The sequence below is a fragment of the Oncorhynchus tshawytscha genome, linkage group LG17 (genome assembly GCF_018296145.1).
Source record: "Oncorhynchus tshawytscha isolate Ot180627B linkage group LG17, Otsh_v2.0, whole genome shotgun sequence".
In the NCBI taxonomy this organism is placed as follows: domain Eukaryota; kingdom Metazoa; phylum Chordata; class Actinopteri; order Salmoniformes; family Salmonidae; genus Oncorhynchus; species Oncorhynchus tshawytscha.
The window spans coordinates 18,939,164-18,956,602 of record NC_056445.1 but is presented as its reverse complement, the minus strand read 5'-3'; the positions used below and the strand labels follow the sequence as shown (position 1 = coordinate 18,956,602).

At 46.6% G+C, this 17,439-nt stretch overlaps 1 protein-coding gene across 4 annotated transcripts in view; it reads right to left on the bottom strand.

Moving 5' to 3' along the window:
- The window catches only part of LOC112217196 (AT-rich interactive domain-containing protein 1A), a 73,874-nt gene that overhangs the window by 10,806 nt on the left and 45,629 nt on the right, over nucleotides 1–17,439 (bottom strand). For 3 of the 4 annotated variants that reach the window (XM_042300347.1, XM_042300349.1, XM_042300348.1), the window contains 3 exons: nucleotides 4,886–4,956; nucleotides 2,266–2,376; nucleotides 2,093–2,190 (listed from right to left, as the gene is read on the bottom strand). In XM_042300347.1, coding sequence (XP_042156281.1) covers nucleotides 2,093–2,190; nucleotides 2,266–2,376; nucleotides 4,886–4,956 — 280 coding nt within the window. The remainder of the gene's footprint in view (nucleotides 1–2,092; nucleotides 2,191–2,265; nucleotides 2,377–4,885; nucleotides 4,957–17,439) is intronic. The other variant, XM_042300350.1, reaches the window with a different exon arrangement.

Sequence of the window (17,439 nt, the reverse complement as noted above, 5' to 3'; positions counted from 1 at the left end):
CATACTGACGCATACACAGTGGACAGACATACACAGTGGACAGACATACTGACGCAAACACAGTGGACAGACATTCTGATGCCTACACAGTGGACAGACATACACAGTGGACAGACATACTGACGCATACACAGTGGACAGACATTCCGATGCCTACACAGTGGACAGACATACTGACGCATACACAGTGGACAGACATACACAGTGGACAGGCATACTGACGCATACACAGTGGACAGACATACCGACGCATACACAGTGGACAGACATACCGACGCATACACAGCGGACAGACATACCGACGCATACACAGTGGACAGACATACCGACGCATACACAGTGGACAGACATACCGACGCCTACACAGTGGACAGACATACCGACGCATACACAGTGGACAGACATACTGACGCATAAACAGTGGACAGACATACCGACGCCTACACAGTGGACAGACATACTGACGCATACACAGTGGACAGACATACTGACGCATACACAGTGGACAGACATACTGACGCATACACAGTGGACAGACATACTGACGCATACACAGTGGACAGACATACTGACGCATACACAGTGGACAGACATACTGACGCATACACAGTGGACAGACATACACAGTGGACAGGCATACCGACGCATACACAGTGGACAGACATACCGACGCATACACAGTGGACAGACATACCGACGCATACACAGTGGACAGACATACCGACGCCTACACAGTGGACAGACATACTGACGCATACACAGTGGACAGACATACCGACGCATACACAGTGGACAGACATACCGACGCATACACAGTGGACAGACATACCGACGCATACACAGTGGACAGACATACTGACGCATACACAGTGGACAGACATACTGACGCATACACAGTGGACAGACATACTGACGCATACACAGTGGACAGACATACTGACACATACACAGTGGACAGACATACACAGTGGACAGGCATACTGATATACACAGTGGACAGACATACTGACACATACACAGTGGACAGACATACTGACACATACACAGTGGACAGACATACTGACGCATACACAGTGGACAGACATACTGACGCATACACAGTGGACAGACATACACAGTGGACAGACATACTGACGCAAACACAGTGGACAGACATTCTGATGCCTACACAGTGGACAGACATTCTGATGCCTACACAGTGGACAGACATACTGACGCATACACAGTGGACAGACATACACAGTGGACAGACATACTGACGCATACACAGTGGACAGACATTCCGATGCCCACACAGTGGACAGACATACTGACGCATACACAGTGGACAGACATACCGATGCATACACAGTGGACAGACATACACAGTGGACAGACATACCGATGCATAAACAGTGGACAGACATACCGATGCATAAACAGTGGACAGACATACTGACACATACACAGTGGACAGACATACTGACGCATACACAGTGGACAGACATACCGATGCCTACACAGTGGACAGACATACCGATGCATACACAGTGGACAGACATACTGACGCATACACAGTGGACAGACATACCGATGCATACACAGTGGACAGACATACCGATGCATACACAGTGAACAGACATACACAGTGGACAGACATACTGACGCATACACAGTGGACAGACATACTGACGCATAAACAGTGGACAGACATACCGACGCATACACAGTGAACAGACATACCGACGCATACACAGTGGACAGACATACCGATGCATACACAGTGGACAGACATACTGACGCATACACAGTGGACAGACATACTGACACATACACAGTGGACAGACATACTGACGCATACACAGTGGACAGACATACACAGTGGACAGACATACCGATGCATAAACAGTGGACAGACATACCGACGCATACACAGTGGACAGACATACTGACGCATACACAGTGAACAGACATACCGACGCATACACAGTGGACAGACATACCGATGCATACATACACACTATTATTCTTATTTATGGTGAGGTGGTCAGTGACACCTCTTCCGACTTCATCATGAAAAGGGAGTTGGATTTTAGTGACTTGGACTACTCACTCCATGGTAGCTATTTTCTGCGCCAGGCTCGCAATCACAGCAAAGAGCCTCAGGTCTGTAAGTCCATCTGTCACCCTGAAATCCACCATCTCCAGGATCTGAGAGAAAATCCATCATGGTCAAAGTGATACGGAAGGTGTTGTGTGTGCGTGTGTTGTGTGTATTGCATTTACCCTGTAGACATATATCTCTTCTTCATCAGTTAGCAGCTCTGGAGGGATGATCTTCTTTAGTGCCAGCAGCACTTGCAAGCAGGAAATGTAACCATCAGCATCGCTGTCAACCTAAAGGGATCATCATCAACAACATCATCATGTAAGCAAAGTTAGAAACAATAGAGACAGGAATAGTGAAATGGAGAGAGAGAGAGAGTAAGAACTAGAGAAAGAGAGAGACAGGAATAGTGAAATGGAGAGAGAGAGAGAGTAAGAACTAGAGAAAGAGAGAGACAGGAATAGTGAAATGGAGAGAAAGAGTGTAAGAACTAGAGAAAGAGAGAGACAGGAATAGTGAAATGGAGAGAGAGAGAGAGAGTAAGAACTAGAGAAAGAGAGAGACAGGAATTGTGAAATGGAGAGAGAGAGAGAGAGAAAGAACTAGAGAAAGAGAGAGACAGGAATAGTGAAATGGAGAGAGAGAGAGAGTAAGAACTAGAGAAAGAGGGAGGCAGGAATAGTGAAATGGAGAGAGAGAGAGTAAGAACTAGAGAAAGAGAGAGACAGGAAGAGTGAAAAGGAGAGAGAGTAAGAACTAGAGAAAGAGAGAGACAGGAAGAGTGAAATGGAGAGAGAGAGAGTAAGAACTAGAGAAAGAGGGAGGCAGGAATAGTGAAATGGAGAGAGAGAAAGAGAGAGACAGGAAGAGAAAAGGAGAGAGAGTAAGAACTAGAGAAAGAGACAGGAAGAGTGAAATGGAGAGAGAGAGAGTAAGAACTAGAGAAAGAGGGAGGCAGGAATAGTGAAATGGAGAGAGAGAGAGAGTAAGAACTAGAGAAAGAAAGAGGAAGAGAGACAGTAAGAACTAGTGAAATGGAAATGGAGAGAGAGAGTAAGAACTAGAGAAAGAGGGAGGCAGGAATAGTGAAATGGAGAGAGAGAGAGTAAGAACTAGAGAAAGAGGGAGGCAGGAATAGTGAAATGGAGAGAGAGAGAGAGTAAGAACTAGAGAAAGAGAGAGACAGGAATGGCTGTTAGTGGTAAACAGCCACCACTAACATTGAGTGGCTACTGCCAACACACTGTCAATGACACTGACTCTACTCCAGCCACTTTAATCATGGGAATTGATGGGAAATGATGTAAATATATCACTAGCCACTTTAAACAATGCTACCTTATATAATGTTACTTACCCTACATTATTCATCTCATATGCATACGTAGATACTGTACTCTATATCATCGACTGCATCCTTATGTAATACATGTATCACTAGCCACTTTAACTATGCCACTTGGTTTACATACTCATCTCATATGTATATACTGTACTCGATATCATCTACTGTATCTTGCCTATGCTGCTCTGTACCATCACTCATTCATATATCCTTATGTACATATTCTTTATCCCCTTACACTGTGTATAAGACAGTAGGTTTTTTTTTGGAATTGTTAGTTAGATTACTTGTTCGTTATTACTGCATTGTCGGAACTAGAAGCACAAGCATTTCGCTACACTCGCATTAACATCTGCTAACCATGTGTATGTGACAAATACAATTTGATTTGATTTGATTTGATTGGAATAGTGAAATGGAGAGAGAGAGAGAGAGAGAAAGAACTAGAGAAAGAGAGAGACAGGAATAGTGAAATGGAGAGAGAGAGAGTAAGAACTAGAGAAAGAGAGAGACAGGAATAGTGAAATGGAGAGAGAGAGAGAGAGAGAGAAAAGAACTAGAGAAAGAGAGAGACAGGAATAGTGAAATGGAGAGAAAGAGAGTAAGAACTAGAGAAAGAGAGAGACAGGAATAGTGAAATGGAGAGAGAGAGAGAGAGAGAGAGAGAGAGAGTAAGAACTAGAGAAAGAGAGAGACAGGAATAGTGAAATGGAGAGAGAGAGAGAGTAAGAACTAGAGAAAGAGAGAGACAGGAATTGTGAAATGGAGAGAGAGAGAGAGAGAGAAAGAACTAGAGAAAGAGAGAGACAGGAATAGTGAAATGGAGAGAGAGAGAGTAAGAACTAGAGAAAGAGGGAGGCAGGAATAGTGAAATGGAGAGAGAGAGAGAGTAAGAACTAGAGAAAGAGAGAGACAGGAAGAGTGAAAAGGAGAGAGAGTAAGAACTAGAGAAAGAGAGAGACAGGAATAGTGAAATGGAGAGAGAGAGAGTAAGAACTAGAGAAAGAGAGAGACAGGAAGAGTGAAAAGGAGAGAGAGTAAGAACTAGAGAAAGAGAGAGACAGGAAGAGTGAAATGGAGAGAGAGAGAGAAAGAGAGAGAAAGAACTAGAGAAAGAGGGAGGCAGGAATAGTGAAATGGAGAGAGAGAGAGTAAGAACTAGAGAAAGAGAGAGACAGGAAGAGTGAAAAGGAGAGAGAGAGAGTAAGAACTAGAGAAAGAGAGAGACAGGAAGAGTGAAAAGGAGAGAGAGTAAGAACTAGAGAAAGAGAGAGAGACAGGAAGCGTGAAATGGAGAGAGAGAGTAAGAACTAGAGAAAGAGAGAGACAGGAAGAGTGAAAAGGAGAGAGAGAGTAAGAACTAGAGAAAGAGAGAGACAGAAAACAAGGAAGAAAGAGGGAGTGTATCTGAGGCATAGTGTGAACAGAGAGGGTTTAAATCCCCTTTCACTTACCGCTTCAAAAGCCCTTTTGTATTCTGCCAGCTTCTCCTGGCTGAAAATGCAATACTTTGCCAAGAAGTCGACTGCAAGAAAGAAAGGAAGAGGAGAAGAGGGAAGAAGAGAGTAAATACAAACCTCTGTGTTTAACAGGCTCTCTAGCGGGAAGAGAAGCCACACACAACCCTCTGCTATAGTGTTCAATTCAAATCCACTGCTTACAAATCCTCACACATCACCAAACTGAAATATAAACTTAATGTGATCTCAAACTGGGTTTATCTCTTATTTCATACTGATCACAAGACGTCTGTGAGATTTTTGAACGTTTTCTAATAATATCTAGATATACAGTATGCCAGGATTCAGGAGTGTGTATGTGTATGTGTCTGTGCGTGTGTGAGAGTCTGGTCTTTATCAATGGGAAGGCCAGCAGCATCCCTCTGATGGTGGTGGTGGGGGGCAATAAGGACCAGTGTGTTCACTGGGGTTCCCAGCCGGGCAGGCAGCACACTCAGGGGCCTCCTGTGGCACTTGGCTGCTGGGGTCTTCGTGTGTGTAGAGAGAGAGGAGTTTTTACAGACCTGGGATCAGCTGAGGTCAATGTATTGATTGACTAAGAGAATCAGGCATCATAACCCACTTTAGGGGAAACGTTTAATTCAAGTAAAAGGATTTGAGCACGTAGTCCACATTTTAGAAATTATGTACAGTTGATGTCAGAAGTTTACATACACTTAGGTTGGAGTCATTAAAACTCATTTTTCAACCACTCCACAAATTTCTTGTTTAACAAACTATAATTTTGGCAAGTCGGTTAGGACATCTACTTTGTGCATGATACAAGTAATTTTTCCAACAATTGTTTAAATACAGATTATTTCACTGTATCACAATTCCAGTGGATACACTAAGTTGACTGTGCCTTTAAACAGCTTGGAAAATTCCAGAAAATCATGTCATGGCTTTAGAAGCTTCTGATAGGCTAATTGACATAATTTGAGTCAATTGGATGTGTACCTGTGGATGTATTTCAAGGCCTACCTTCAAACTCAGTGCCTCTTTGCTTGACATCATGGGAAAATCGAAAGAAATCAGTCAAGACCTTCGAAAAAAATGTGTAGATTTCCACAAGTCTGGTTCGTCCTTGGGAGCAATTTCGAAATGCCTGAAGGTACCACGTTCATCTGTACAAACAATAGTACGCAAGTATAAACACCATTGGACTACGCAGCCATCATACCGCTCAGGAAGGAGATGAAGAGATGTCTCCTAGAGATGAACGTACTTTGGTGCGAAAAGTGCATATCAATCCCAGAACAACAGCAAAGGACCTTGTGAAGATGCTGGAGGAAACAGGTATAAAAGTATCGATATCCACAGTAAAATGAGTCCTATATCGACATAACCTGAAAGGCCATTCAGCAAGGAAGAAGCTACTGCTCCAAAACCGACTACAGTTTGCAACTGCACATGGAGACAAAGATCATACTTTTTGGAGAAATGTCGTCTGGAATGATGAAACAAAAATAGAAAAGTTTGGCTATAATGACCATCGTTATGTTTGGAGGAAAAAGGGGTAGGCTTGCAAGCCCGAAGAACACCATCCCAACTGTGAAGCACGGGGGTGGCAGCATCATGTTGTGGGGATGCTTTTCTGCAGGAGGGGCTGGTGCACTTCACAAAATAGATGGCTTCATGAGGAAGGACAATAATGTGGTTATATTGAAGCAACATCTCAAGACATCAGTCAGGAAGTTCAAGCTTGGTCACAAATGGGTCTTCCAAATGGACAATGACCCCAAGCATACTTCCAGAGTTGTAGCAAAATGGCTTAAGGACAACAAAGTCAAGGTATTGGAGCGGCCATCACAAAGCAATCCTATAGAAAATGTGTGGGCAGAACTGAAAAAGCGTATGCGAGCAAGGAGGCCTATAAACCTGATTGAGTTACACCAGCTCTGTCAGGAGGAATGGGGCAAAATTCACCCAACTTATTGTGGGAAGCTTGTGGAAGGCTACCTGAAACGTTTGACCCAAGTTAAACAATTTAAAGGCAATGCTACCAAATACTAATTGAGTGTAGGTAAACTTCTGACTCACTGGGAATGTGATGAAAGAAATAAAAGTTGAAATAAATCATTCTCTCTACTATTATTCTGAGGAGAGAAGAGAAGGGGAGAGGAGAGAAGAGAAGGGGAGAGAAGAGAAGAGAAGGGGAGAGAAGAGAAGGGGAGAGAAGGGGAGAGAAGAGAAGGGGAGAGAAGAGAAGAGGAGAGAAGGGGAGAGAAGAGAAGAGAAGAGAAGAGAAGAGAAGAGAAGAGAAGGGAGAGAAGAGAATGGGAGAGAAGAGGAGAGAAGAGAAGAGAAGGGGAGAGAAGAGGAGAGAAGAGAAGGAGAGAAGAGAAGGGGAGAGAGAAGAGAAGGGGAGAGAGAAGAGAAGGAGAGGAGAGAAGAGAAGGGGAGGGGAGAGAAGAGAAGGGGAGAGGAGAGAAGAGAAGGGGAGGAGAGAAGAGAAGGGGAGAGAAGAGAAGGGGAGAGAAGAGGAGAGAAGAGAAGAGAAGAGAGAAGAGGAGAGAAGGGGAGAGAAGAGAGAGAGGGGAGAGAAGAAGAGAAGAGAAGGAGAGAAGGGGAGAAGAGGGAGGGAGAGAAGGGGAGAGAAGAGAAGGGGAGAGAAGGGGAGAGGGGAAGAGAAGGGGAGAGAAGAGAAGGAGAGAAGGGGAGAGAAGAGAAGGGAGAGAGAAGAGAAGAGGAGAGAAGGGGAGAGAAGGGAAGAGAGAGAGAGGAGAGAAGAAGAGGAGAGGAGAGAAGAGAAGAGAAGAGAAGGGAGAGAAGAGAGAGAGAAGAGAAGAGAAGGGGAGAGAAGAGGAGAGAAGAGAAGGAGAGAGAAGAGAAGGGAGAGAGAGAGAAGAGAAGGGAGAGGAGAGAAGAGAAGGGGAGAGAGAGAAGAGAAGGGGAGAGGAGAGAAGAGAAGGGGAGGAGAGAAGAGAAGGGGAGAGGAGAGAAGAGAAGGGGAGAGGGAGAGGAGAGAGAAGAGAAGAGAGGAGAGAAGAGAAGAGAAGGGGAGAGAAGAGAAGAGAAGAGAAGAGGAGAGAAGAGAAGAGAAGAGAAGGGAGAGAAGAGGAGAGAAGAGAAGGGGAGAGAAGAGAAGGGGAGAGAAGAGAAGGAAGGGAGAGAGAAGAGAAGGGGAGAGAAGAGAGAAGAGAAGGGAGAGAGAGAAGAGAAGGGGGGGAGAGAAGAGAAGGGGAGAGAAGAGAGAAGAGAAGGGGAGAGAGAGGAGAGAAGAGAAGGGGAGAGAAGAGGAGAGAAGAGAAGAGAAGAGAAGGGGAGAGAAGAGGAGAGAAGAGAAGAGAGAAGAGAAGGGGAGAGAAGAGAAGGGGAGAGGAGAGAAGAGAAGGGGAGAGAGAGAAGAGAAGGGGAAGAGAAGAGAGAAGAGAAGGAGAAGGGGAGAGAAGAGAAGGGGAGAGAGAGAAGAGAAGGGGAGAGAAGGGAGAGAAGGGGAGAGAAGGGGAGAGAAGAGAAGGGAGAGAAGAGGAGAGAAGAGAAGAGAAGAGAAGGGGAGAGAAGAGGAGAGAAGAGAAGGGGAGAAGAGAAGGGGAGAGAAGAGAAGGAAGGAAGGGGAGAGAAGAGAAGGGAGAGGAGAGAAGAGAAGGGGAGGGGAGAGAAGAGAAGGGAGAGGAGAGAAGAGAAGGGGAGAGAAGAGAAGGGGAGAGAAGAGAAGGGAGAGAAGAGAAGGGGAGAGAAGAGGAGAGAAGAGGAGAGAAGAGAAGAGAAGAGGAGAGAAGAGAAGGAGGAAGAGAAGAGGAGAGAAGAGGAGAGAAGAGAAGAGAAGGGGAGAGAAGGGGAGAGAGAGAAGAAGGGAGAGAAGGGGAGAGAAGGGAGAGAAGGAGGGGAGAGAAGGGGGAGAGAAGAGAGAAGGGAGAGAAGAAGAGAAGAGAGAGAAGAGAAGGGAAGGAAGGAGAGAGAGAAGAGAAGGGGAGAGGAGAGAGAAGGGGAGGAGAGAAGGGGAGAGAAGAGAAGAGAGAAGAGAAGGGGAGAGAAGAGAAGGGAGAGAAAGAGAAGGAAGAGAAGAGGAGAGAAGAGAAGGGGAGAGAAGAGAAGGAGAAGAGAAGAGAAGAGAAGAGGAGAGAAGGGAGAGAAGAGGAGAGAAGAGAAGAGAGAGAGAGAAGGAAGAGAAGAGAAGAGAAGAGAATGGGAGAGAAGGAGAGAAGAGAAGGAGAAGGGGAGAGAGAGAAGGAAGAGAGGAGAGAAGGGAGGGGAGAGAAGAGAAGGGGAGAGGAGAGAAGAGAAGGGGAGAGAGAAGAGAGAAGGGGAGGGGAGAGAAGAGAAGAGAAGGAGAGAAGAGAAGAGAAGGAGAGAGAGAGAAGAGAAGAGAAGGGGAGAGAAGAGAAGAGAGGGAGAGAGAAGAGAAGAGAGAAGAGAAGAGAAGGGGAGAAGAGAAGGGAGAGAAGAGGAGAGAAGAGAAGAGAAGAGGAGAGGAGAGAAGAGAAGAGAAGAGAGAGAAGAGAGAAGAAGGGAGAGAAGAAGAGAGAAGAGGAGAGAAGAGAAGGGGAGAGAAGGGGAGAGAAGAGGAGAGAAGGGGAGAGAAGAGAAGGGGAGAGAAGAGAAGAGAAGGGGAGAGAAGAGAAGGGAAGAGAGAGAAGAGAAGGGGAGAGAAGGGGAGAGAGAGAGGAGAGAAGGAGAGAAGAGAGAGAAGGGGAGAGAAGAGAAGGGAGAGAGAAGAGAAGGAGAAGAGAAGAGAAGAGAAGGGGAGAGAAGAGAAGGGGAGAGGAAGAGAAGAGAAGGGAGGGAGAGAGAGAGAAGGGGAGAGAAGAGAGAGAAGAGAAGGAGGAGAGAGAAGAGAAGGAGAGAGAGAAGAGAGAGAAGGGGAGAGAAGAGAAGAGAGAAGAGAAGAGAAGGGGAGAGAAGAGAGAGAAGAGAAGAGAAGAGAGAGAGAGGAGAGAAGAGAGAGAAGAGAAGAGAAGAGAAGGGGAGAGAAGAGAGAGAAGGAGAAGAGAGAAGAGAGGGGAGAGAAGAGAAGGGGAGGGAAGAGAAGAGAAGAGAAGAGAGAGAGAGAAGGGGAGAAGAGAAGGAGAAGAAGAGGAGAGAGAAGGGGAGAGAAGGAAGGAGAGAAGAGAAGGGGAGAGAAGAGAAGGGGAGAGAAGAGGAGAGAAGAGAAGAGAAGAGAGAGAGAGAAGAGAAGAGAAGGAGAGAAGAGAAGGGGAGAGAAGAGGAGAGAGAGAGAGAAGAGAAGAGAAGAGAGAGAAGAGAAGGGGAGAGAAGAGAAGGAGGGGAGGAGAGAAGGGAGAGAAGAAGAGAAGGGGAGAGAAGAGAGAGAAGGGGAGAGAAGGAGAGAAGGGGAGAGAAGGAATGGGAGAGAGAGAAGAGAAGGGGAGAGAAGGGGAGAGAAGAGGAGAGAAGAGAAGAGGAGAGGAGAGAAGAGAGAAGGGAGAAGGGGAGAGAGAAGAGAATGGGAGAGAAGAGGAGAGAAGAGAAGAGAAGGGGAGAGAAGAGGAGAGAAGAGAAGGGGAGAGAAGAGAAGAGAGAAGAGAAGGAAGGGGAGAGAAGAAGAGAGGGAGAGAAGAGAGAAGAGAAGGGGGGGAGAGAAGAGAAGGGGAGAGGAGAGAAGAGAAGGGGAGAGAAGAGAAGGGAAGAGAAGAGAGAGAAGGGGAGAGAAGAGAAGAGAAGAGAGAAGAGGAGAGAAGAGAAGAGAAGAGAAGAGAGAGGAGAAGAGAAGAGAAGAAGGAGAGAGAGAAGAGAAGGGGAGAGAAGAGAGAGAAGAGAAGAGGAGAGAAGAGAAGGAGAGAAGAGGAGAAGAGAAGAGAAGAAGAGAAGGAGAGAAGAGAAGGGGAGAGAAGAGGAGAGGAGAGAAGAAGAGAGAGAAGGGGAGAGAAGAGAGAGGAGAGAGAGAAGGGAGGGAAGAGAAGGGAGAGAAGGGAGAGAAGAGAAGGGGAGAGAAGAGGAGAGAAAGATGGAGAAGAGAAGAGAAGAGAGAAGGGGAGAAGAGAGAAGAGAAGAGAAGGGAGAGAAGAGAAGGGGGAGAGAGAGAAGAGAAGGGGAGAGAAGAGAAGGGGGGAGAGAAGAGAAGAGAAGGGGAGAGAAGAGAAGGGGAGAGAAGAGAAGAGAAGGGAGAGAAGAGGAGAGAAGAGGAGAGAGAAGGGGAGAGAGAGAAGAGAAGAGGAGAGAGAAGAGAAGGGGAGAGAAGAGGAGAGAAGAGAAGAGAGAGAGAAGAGGAGAGAGAAGAGAAGGAGAGAGGGGAAGAAGAGAGGGGAGAGAAGGGGAGAGAAGAGAAGGGGAGAGAAGGAGAGAAGAAGGGAGGGAGAGAAGGGAGGAGAAGAGAAGGGGAGAGAAGGGGAGAGAAGAGAAGGGGAGAGAAGAGGAGAGAAGAGGAGAGAAGAGGAGAGAAGAGAGAGAGAAGGGGAGAGAAGAGAAGAGAAGAGGAGGAAGAGAAGAGGAGAGAAGGGGAGAGAAGAGAGAGAGAGAGAGAAGGGGAGAAGAAGAGAAGAGGAAGAGAGGGAGAGAAGAGAAAGAGAAGAGGAGAGAAGGGAGGAAGAGAAGGGGAGAGAAGGGAGAGAGAAGAGAGGGAGAGAAGAGAGAGAAGGGGAGAGAGAAAAGGAGAGAAGAGAAGGGAGAGAAGAGAAGGGAGAGAAGGGGAGAGAAGAGGAGGGGAGAGAAGAGAAGGGAGAAGAGAAGAGAAGAGGAGAGAAGAGAAGAGAAGGGGAGAAGAAGAGAAGAGAGAAGGGAGAGAAGAGGAGAGAAGAGAAGAGAAGAAGAGAGAAGGGAGAGAAGAGAAGGGGAGAGAAGGGGAGGGGAGAGGAGAGAAGAGGAGAGAAGAGAAGAGAAGGGGAGAGAAGAGAAGGAGAGAAGAGAAGAGAAGAGGAGAGAAGGGAAGGGGAGAAGGGAGAGAAGAAGAGAAGAGGAGAGAAGAGGAGAGAAGAGGAGAGAAGAGAAGTGGAGAGAAGAGAAACGGACAGAAGGGGAGAGAAGGGAGAGAAGAGAAGCAGAGAGAAGGGGAGAAGAGAAACGAGAAGAGAAGAGAAGGGGAGAAAGGGGAGAGAAGGGGAGAGAAGAGAAGGGAGAGAAGAGAGAAGAGGAGAGAAGAGAAGAGAAGGGGAGAGAAGGGGAGAGAAGAGAAGCGGAGGGGGGGAGAGAAGAGAAGCGGAGAGAAGAGAAGAGAGAGAAGGGAAGGGGAGAAGAGGAGAGAAGAGAAGAGAAGGGGAGAGAAGGGGAGAGAAGAGGAGAGAAGAGGAGAGAAGGGGAGAGAAGAGAAGTGGAGAGAAGAGAAACGGACAGAAGGGGACAGAAGGGGAGAGAAGAGAAGCAGAGAGAAGGGGAGAGAAGAGAAGCAGAGAGAAACGGGAGAGAAGGGGAGAGAAGGGGAGAGAAGAGAAGCAGAGAGAAGGGGAGAGAAGAGAAGGGGAGAGAAGGGGAGAGGAGAGAAGGGGAGAGAAGGGGAGAGCTCTTTAAGCTGCTTCCACTTCAATTCAGTAGAGATGAGAAAGAGTCCACTGAATAATGGATCTATTCATTGGGTAGCAGAAGAAAGTAGCAGAAACAGAGTTTATATCAGTCTGACTTAAACCCCTGGACCTCTGGGTTGCTCCCCGGTTGCAGGGGGCCGTTTCAATCTGCCATTTATCTGCTTAGGCCTAATCAAAACCAGGCCTTCCGCAGCCTCCGCCTTTCACATGCAAATTGTTACATTCGCATCCAGACAACTTGACTTATTAAAGCTTGATTGATCAAAACCTGCGGAGGAGCTGTGTACATCTGTTTGCAAATATCTGTGACGAGAAGGGGCTTTCGCTGAGACCCACGAGTCACACGTTTGGTCCCCGAGCAGCGTCTGGGATGGGTATTAGCTAGCCCCCAGACCCCAATCTAACCCTCTTCAATAGACACACACACACCACTGCCTGGATCAGTGCACTGATCAATCCAATGAAGTGAATTGACAGCTTCTGTAACAGAGTAAATGGATCCCCTGTCTCCTCTCTTTAGCATGATGGCGGGCTGAGATAGGTCCCATCAGTCCTGTCCCTGGTAGGTAGTGCTCCAGTCCCCCTAATGGGGACCCCATTTCTACCACGCTCTCTCTCTTTCTCTATCCCAGGCCTGCTTCTCTTTCCTGGGCCTCTGAATTGCACCTCTCAGGCCTGATGTGTGCCCACAGGCACTCACTTTTACACACACACACACACACACACACACACACACACACACACACACACACACACACACACACACACACGTCCGTGCTGGAGGGAGATCAGGGGGTCTGCGACTGAGGAGGCCACTCCGTCGGGAAATCAGCCGGACAAAAGGTGCAGTGGAGTGAGAGATTGAGGGAGGAAGCGAAAGAGGGTGGAGGAGCGGGACAAAGCCCAGGCACTAAAACCTCCTGCCAGATAGCCTTATCTGATTCCACTCCAGCGCATGATGACTTTTTTTTCAGATGGCCTTTAAAGCACACAGGTTGTGCCTTTGGTGTGAAGCCTAGCAGAAAATGTTAATCAAGAGAAGGACCGTGGCACAGAAAGGCGAGAGAAAGGGGAGAGTCACTCCGCTGAAGCTGTAATCTGTAATGAGAGTGAGGCGATTCAGTAGCGATTGAGGGAGGAACAATGGGGCCGTGATGATGATGATGAGCAAGGAGGTTCACTTTTACTGCCATTTGTTTTGCTTCTTTTTGTTCAGTTTCTTCAGTCACCACAAAGACGTCCACCGGTCGTCCGCAGACGGCGAAAAGCCACCAGTCACATCTCATTTAACACACACTTGGACATCACTCTCAATGTCTCCAGCTGACAGATGACAAACGGCCTGATTGCTGATCTGAGACCATGTAGGCATTCATAAACGCATGATTAATACTTTCTCACAGAGTCACAACCTGAACTGATTGCTGATCTGAGACCATGTAGGCATTCATAAACGCCTGATTAATACTTTCTCACAGAGTCACAACCTGAACTGATTGCTGATCTGAGACCGTGTAGGCATTCATAAACGCCTGATTAATACTTTCTCACAGAGTCACAACCTGAACTGATTGCTGATCTGAGACCGTGTAGGCATTCATAAACGCATGATTAATACTTTCTCACAGAGTCACAACCTGAACTGATTGCTGATCTGAGACCGTGTAGGCATTCATAAACGCCTGATTAATACTTTCTCACAGAGTCACAACCTGAACTGATTGCTGATCTGAGACCATGTAGGCATTCATAAACGCCTGATTAATACTTTCTCACAGAGTCACAACCTGAACAAAACGATCCTCATTCAAAGTGAGAAAGTAGTTTGCATATAACCGTTATTTCTGATGGAAATCAGTGGGAATAACTGAAGGGCTGCAACAACAAACTCTCAATACATTATAGTCAGGAAAAATGTAAACAGTGTCGGGACTGTGGTTCTATTGTGTTATATCACGTGTTGTCCTCTTGTTTATTTCGCTCCCTCTCTTCCCCGCTTAATCCCAGACCTTTGTTTCTGCTCATCATCACATGTATAAAGTATCCATAATTCCCCAAACAAAGGTCACATTCAGTGCTAGAGGAGAAATGACCCCGTTTTTTTCAGCGGGAGAACGTCAGAGCCCAACCTAACCCGCACAGTGTCTGATTAAAAACCTGTATTTAGAGTAATTACATTCATGTAATGAGCATGGATTTTCCATGCCGTTGGCTAGACTCAAACGTTGTCCACTGTGACGGTAACACAACAGACAGACTACATGGGAACATTTGGGAATACGTTGGGTTTTAAGCTCTTTAAGTGCTATGATCTTTTAATTCTGTAGCGTCAAAACATGAGTGCTAGTCCTACATTCTTAAAATAAACCAACGCTTCATTATAGTTTGAGTAGTTTGACATGTTGTATGATGATAATAAAATCATCCAGTCACTGACATTAATTCAATCAAACTGGTCTAGATTATTTCATGATATGATTCTAGAGTAGATTTAAGTGTATTAATTACACAATGGAGTGACCAATGAGGTTTATATGAAGACTAAATGTTACAGTAACAGCATTATACAAGCAGGAAGTTGAGAGCTTCAGTGGGCCAGTAGGAGGTGCAGGAGGAGATGCAGGAGGAGATGCAGGAGGAGATGATCCGTCCTTTAATTCCTGAGCTCCACTCAATGTTGAAACTCATTCACAGAGAGTGTGTGTCTAAGACAATGTCCATATCCACACGTAACTGTTAGACAGGGGCTCGGACATTACTTAAACATACTGTACATTTCCTCTAGTCTTGGAACAGCAGTAGCTAAGGATTCATGGCCAGACTAGCCAATTCATCAATGACGATTACATTATGTTATCGTTTTCCATGAAACAAACTTAGAACCATATTTACAGGATAGTTCATCAACATTTCGTGATTCTTTAATAACGCGTACAAATATTATTCAACATCTCTTTTGAGTCGGAGAAGAATTTGGCAGTGTGCTCCAGTCCCTTTGAGCATGGTGAATTCAGCGGGGGGGCAGAATTTGGCAACAGGCCTCATTATTGCTCCATGGACCCGTGGCTCCGCCCCTTCACTTTCCCCAAAAGGATGAGGGGGAAAAGTCTGTGTCAGGAAAACAAACAAAGACACACGCAGCGCCACACTCCCGACCCTGGCAGCACGCCACCCACCTCACCACAAACCACAGCTCACACACAAGTCCAATCACCTAGCGCTGCCACACACACACACACACACACCTAAGTCCAATCACCTAGCGCTGCTACAGACACACACACACACAGATCCACAAAGATAAGTCCTCAAAGCCTCTAATCATCTGCTATAACTGATCTGTACTGATAAGCTGACAGCCAAATTCTGTGTTATTATTGCCCAGCCTCTCCTTGACATTATGCCATTAATAAAGCCATTGTGGAGGGCCCTCTCTGAACAGACACCATATAATAGACTCTTTGACAGATTCACTTTGCCGCTCTCTGCCTCTCTCCTTCTCTGCGCTCTTTGAAAACAGCGGCAGCTAACGTGCATATTCCACGCTGATGCTCATCAATAGGCTGGCTGTTTGTTTGTCCAGTCATTTGGCGGTAATGGTAAATACACAGAGGTATTCTAGATCAAAGGCTGAGCAAACAGCCGTTACATAAAGGCACTGTACCCTAGCGCACGGGCACACACACACACACACCGACACACACACACAGATACATACATATACACACAGACACAGGCGCATGCGTGCAGACACACACACACACACATACACACACACCCTCTTTTCTAAGTGATTGGTCTCCCTTGCTCATTAATTGAGAAGCTATTCATTGCGGTGAAAACAACCGAGCAAACGACTGCAGTGGATTCCCCACCTAACTGAATAGAACACTAATACACGGGAGGCTGAGTGGCGTCCGGGGGGCGGGGCTGAGGTGGTGCAGTCACGGGGCCGCCAGGTGTTCCCCATCAACACTGACATTCATCAGAGACCCTGGCAGAGTGAGTCACTGTTGCCAGCAGCACAGGTACAGCTACTGAGCAGCACTCCATGGGACAACAGCACACAATGGAGCTCCGAGTGGACACCAGTCTCCCTGCATGCACTTACAGTCATCCCTCTTGCGTATCTATCCAAAACAATCATGCACTCAGTCAACACAGGCATTGTATGTTCCTAGCCTACTAGGAAAACAGTGAGGTTCAGACCCGACCCCGCTCTTATCTGTATGAAAACAATCATCACTCCGCTATTGCTTATACTTACTGTATACAATCTACGGTGTCTCTACTACTGTGATAACATAGATATGTACTTTTGATGGGAAACAGGGAGTGTGGCACAAAGAGGCACTAGAGAAAGTGAATGTCTAGGGGTAGGAAGGATGGATGGATGAATGGGGAAGTAAAAGAAGAAAGTGGGAGGAAAGTGCATAGAGGAAGAATGGAACGAGGGAGGAGTGCGTTGAGAGGCGTCTCTCTGGGAGTGCTTTGGCCAGTGGTCAGTGCCAGACGAGAGGGTGCCAATTAAGGCCAATTAGTGCCTTTCAGCCCCTAATGAGGGGACACGTTTCCACGTGTCTGAGCGAGGGGCAGCAGCCCGCACACACGTGCAAACACACACATACTGACACTCATTGTCACACAAACCCACAAAGACAAACAGAAAGTAACACCAGCAGACATAAACATGATGCTTGAACACGACTGCTAAAAATACAAAATGAGCTGAGATCTGAGAAATAGTTGAAGCCAATACACACTTATGAAAGAGAAACAGTTCCCTCTCCCCACCACACACAAACACAAAAGCTCATCATTGGTAAAAACCTTCCTTTTGTTGTGTGGAAGGACAGCTGCAGGGTTCTTCCTCTCGGTTTATTACTGGCTGAACAAACCTGTCCAATCAGACAAGTGGCTGTGCACACAGGAGAAACCCTGACCTAGGGACCAGTCTGGGGGCCCCACCCCCTTAACCTTGACCCGAGGTGTACAGGCTCATTGTGGGACTTGCCAGGCTCGGCGCAGTGACAATGGGTGGCATGACAGAAATTGGACATTTGGGAGAAACTGAAGAATTTCAGGGTAAACTCCTGTTTACAAAGCAGC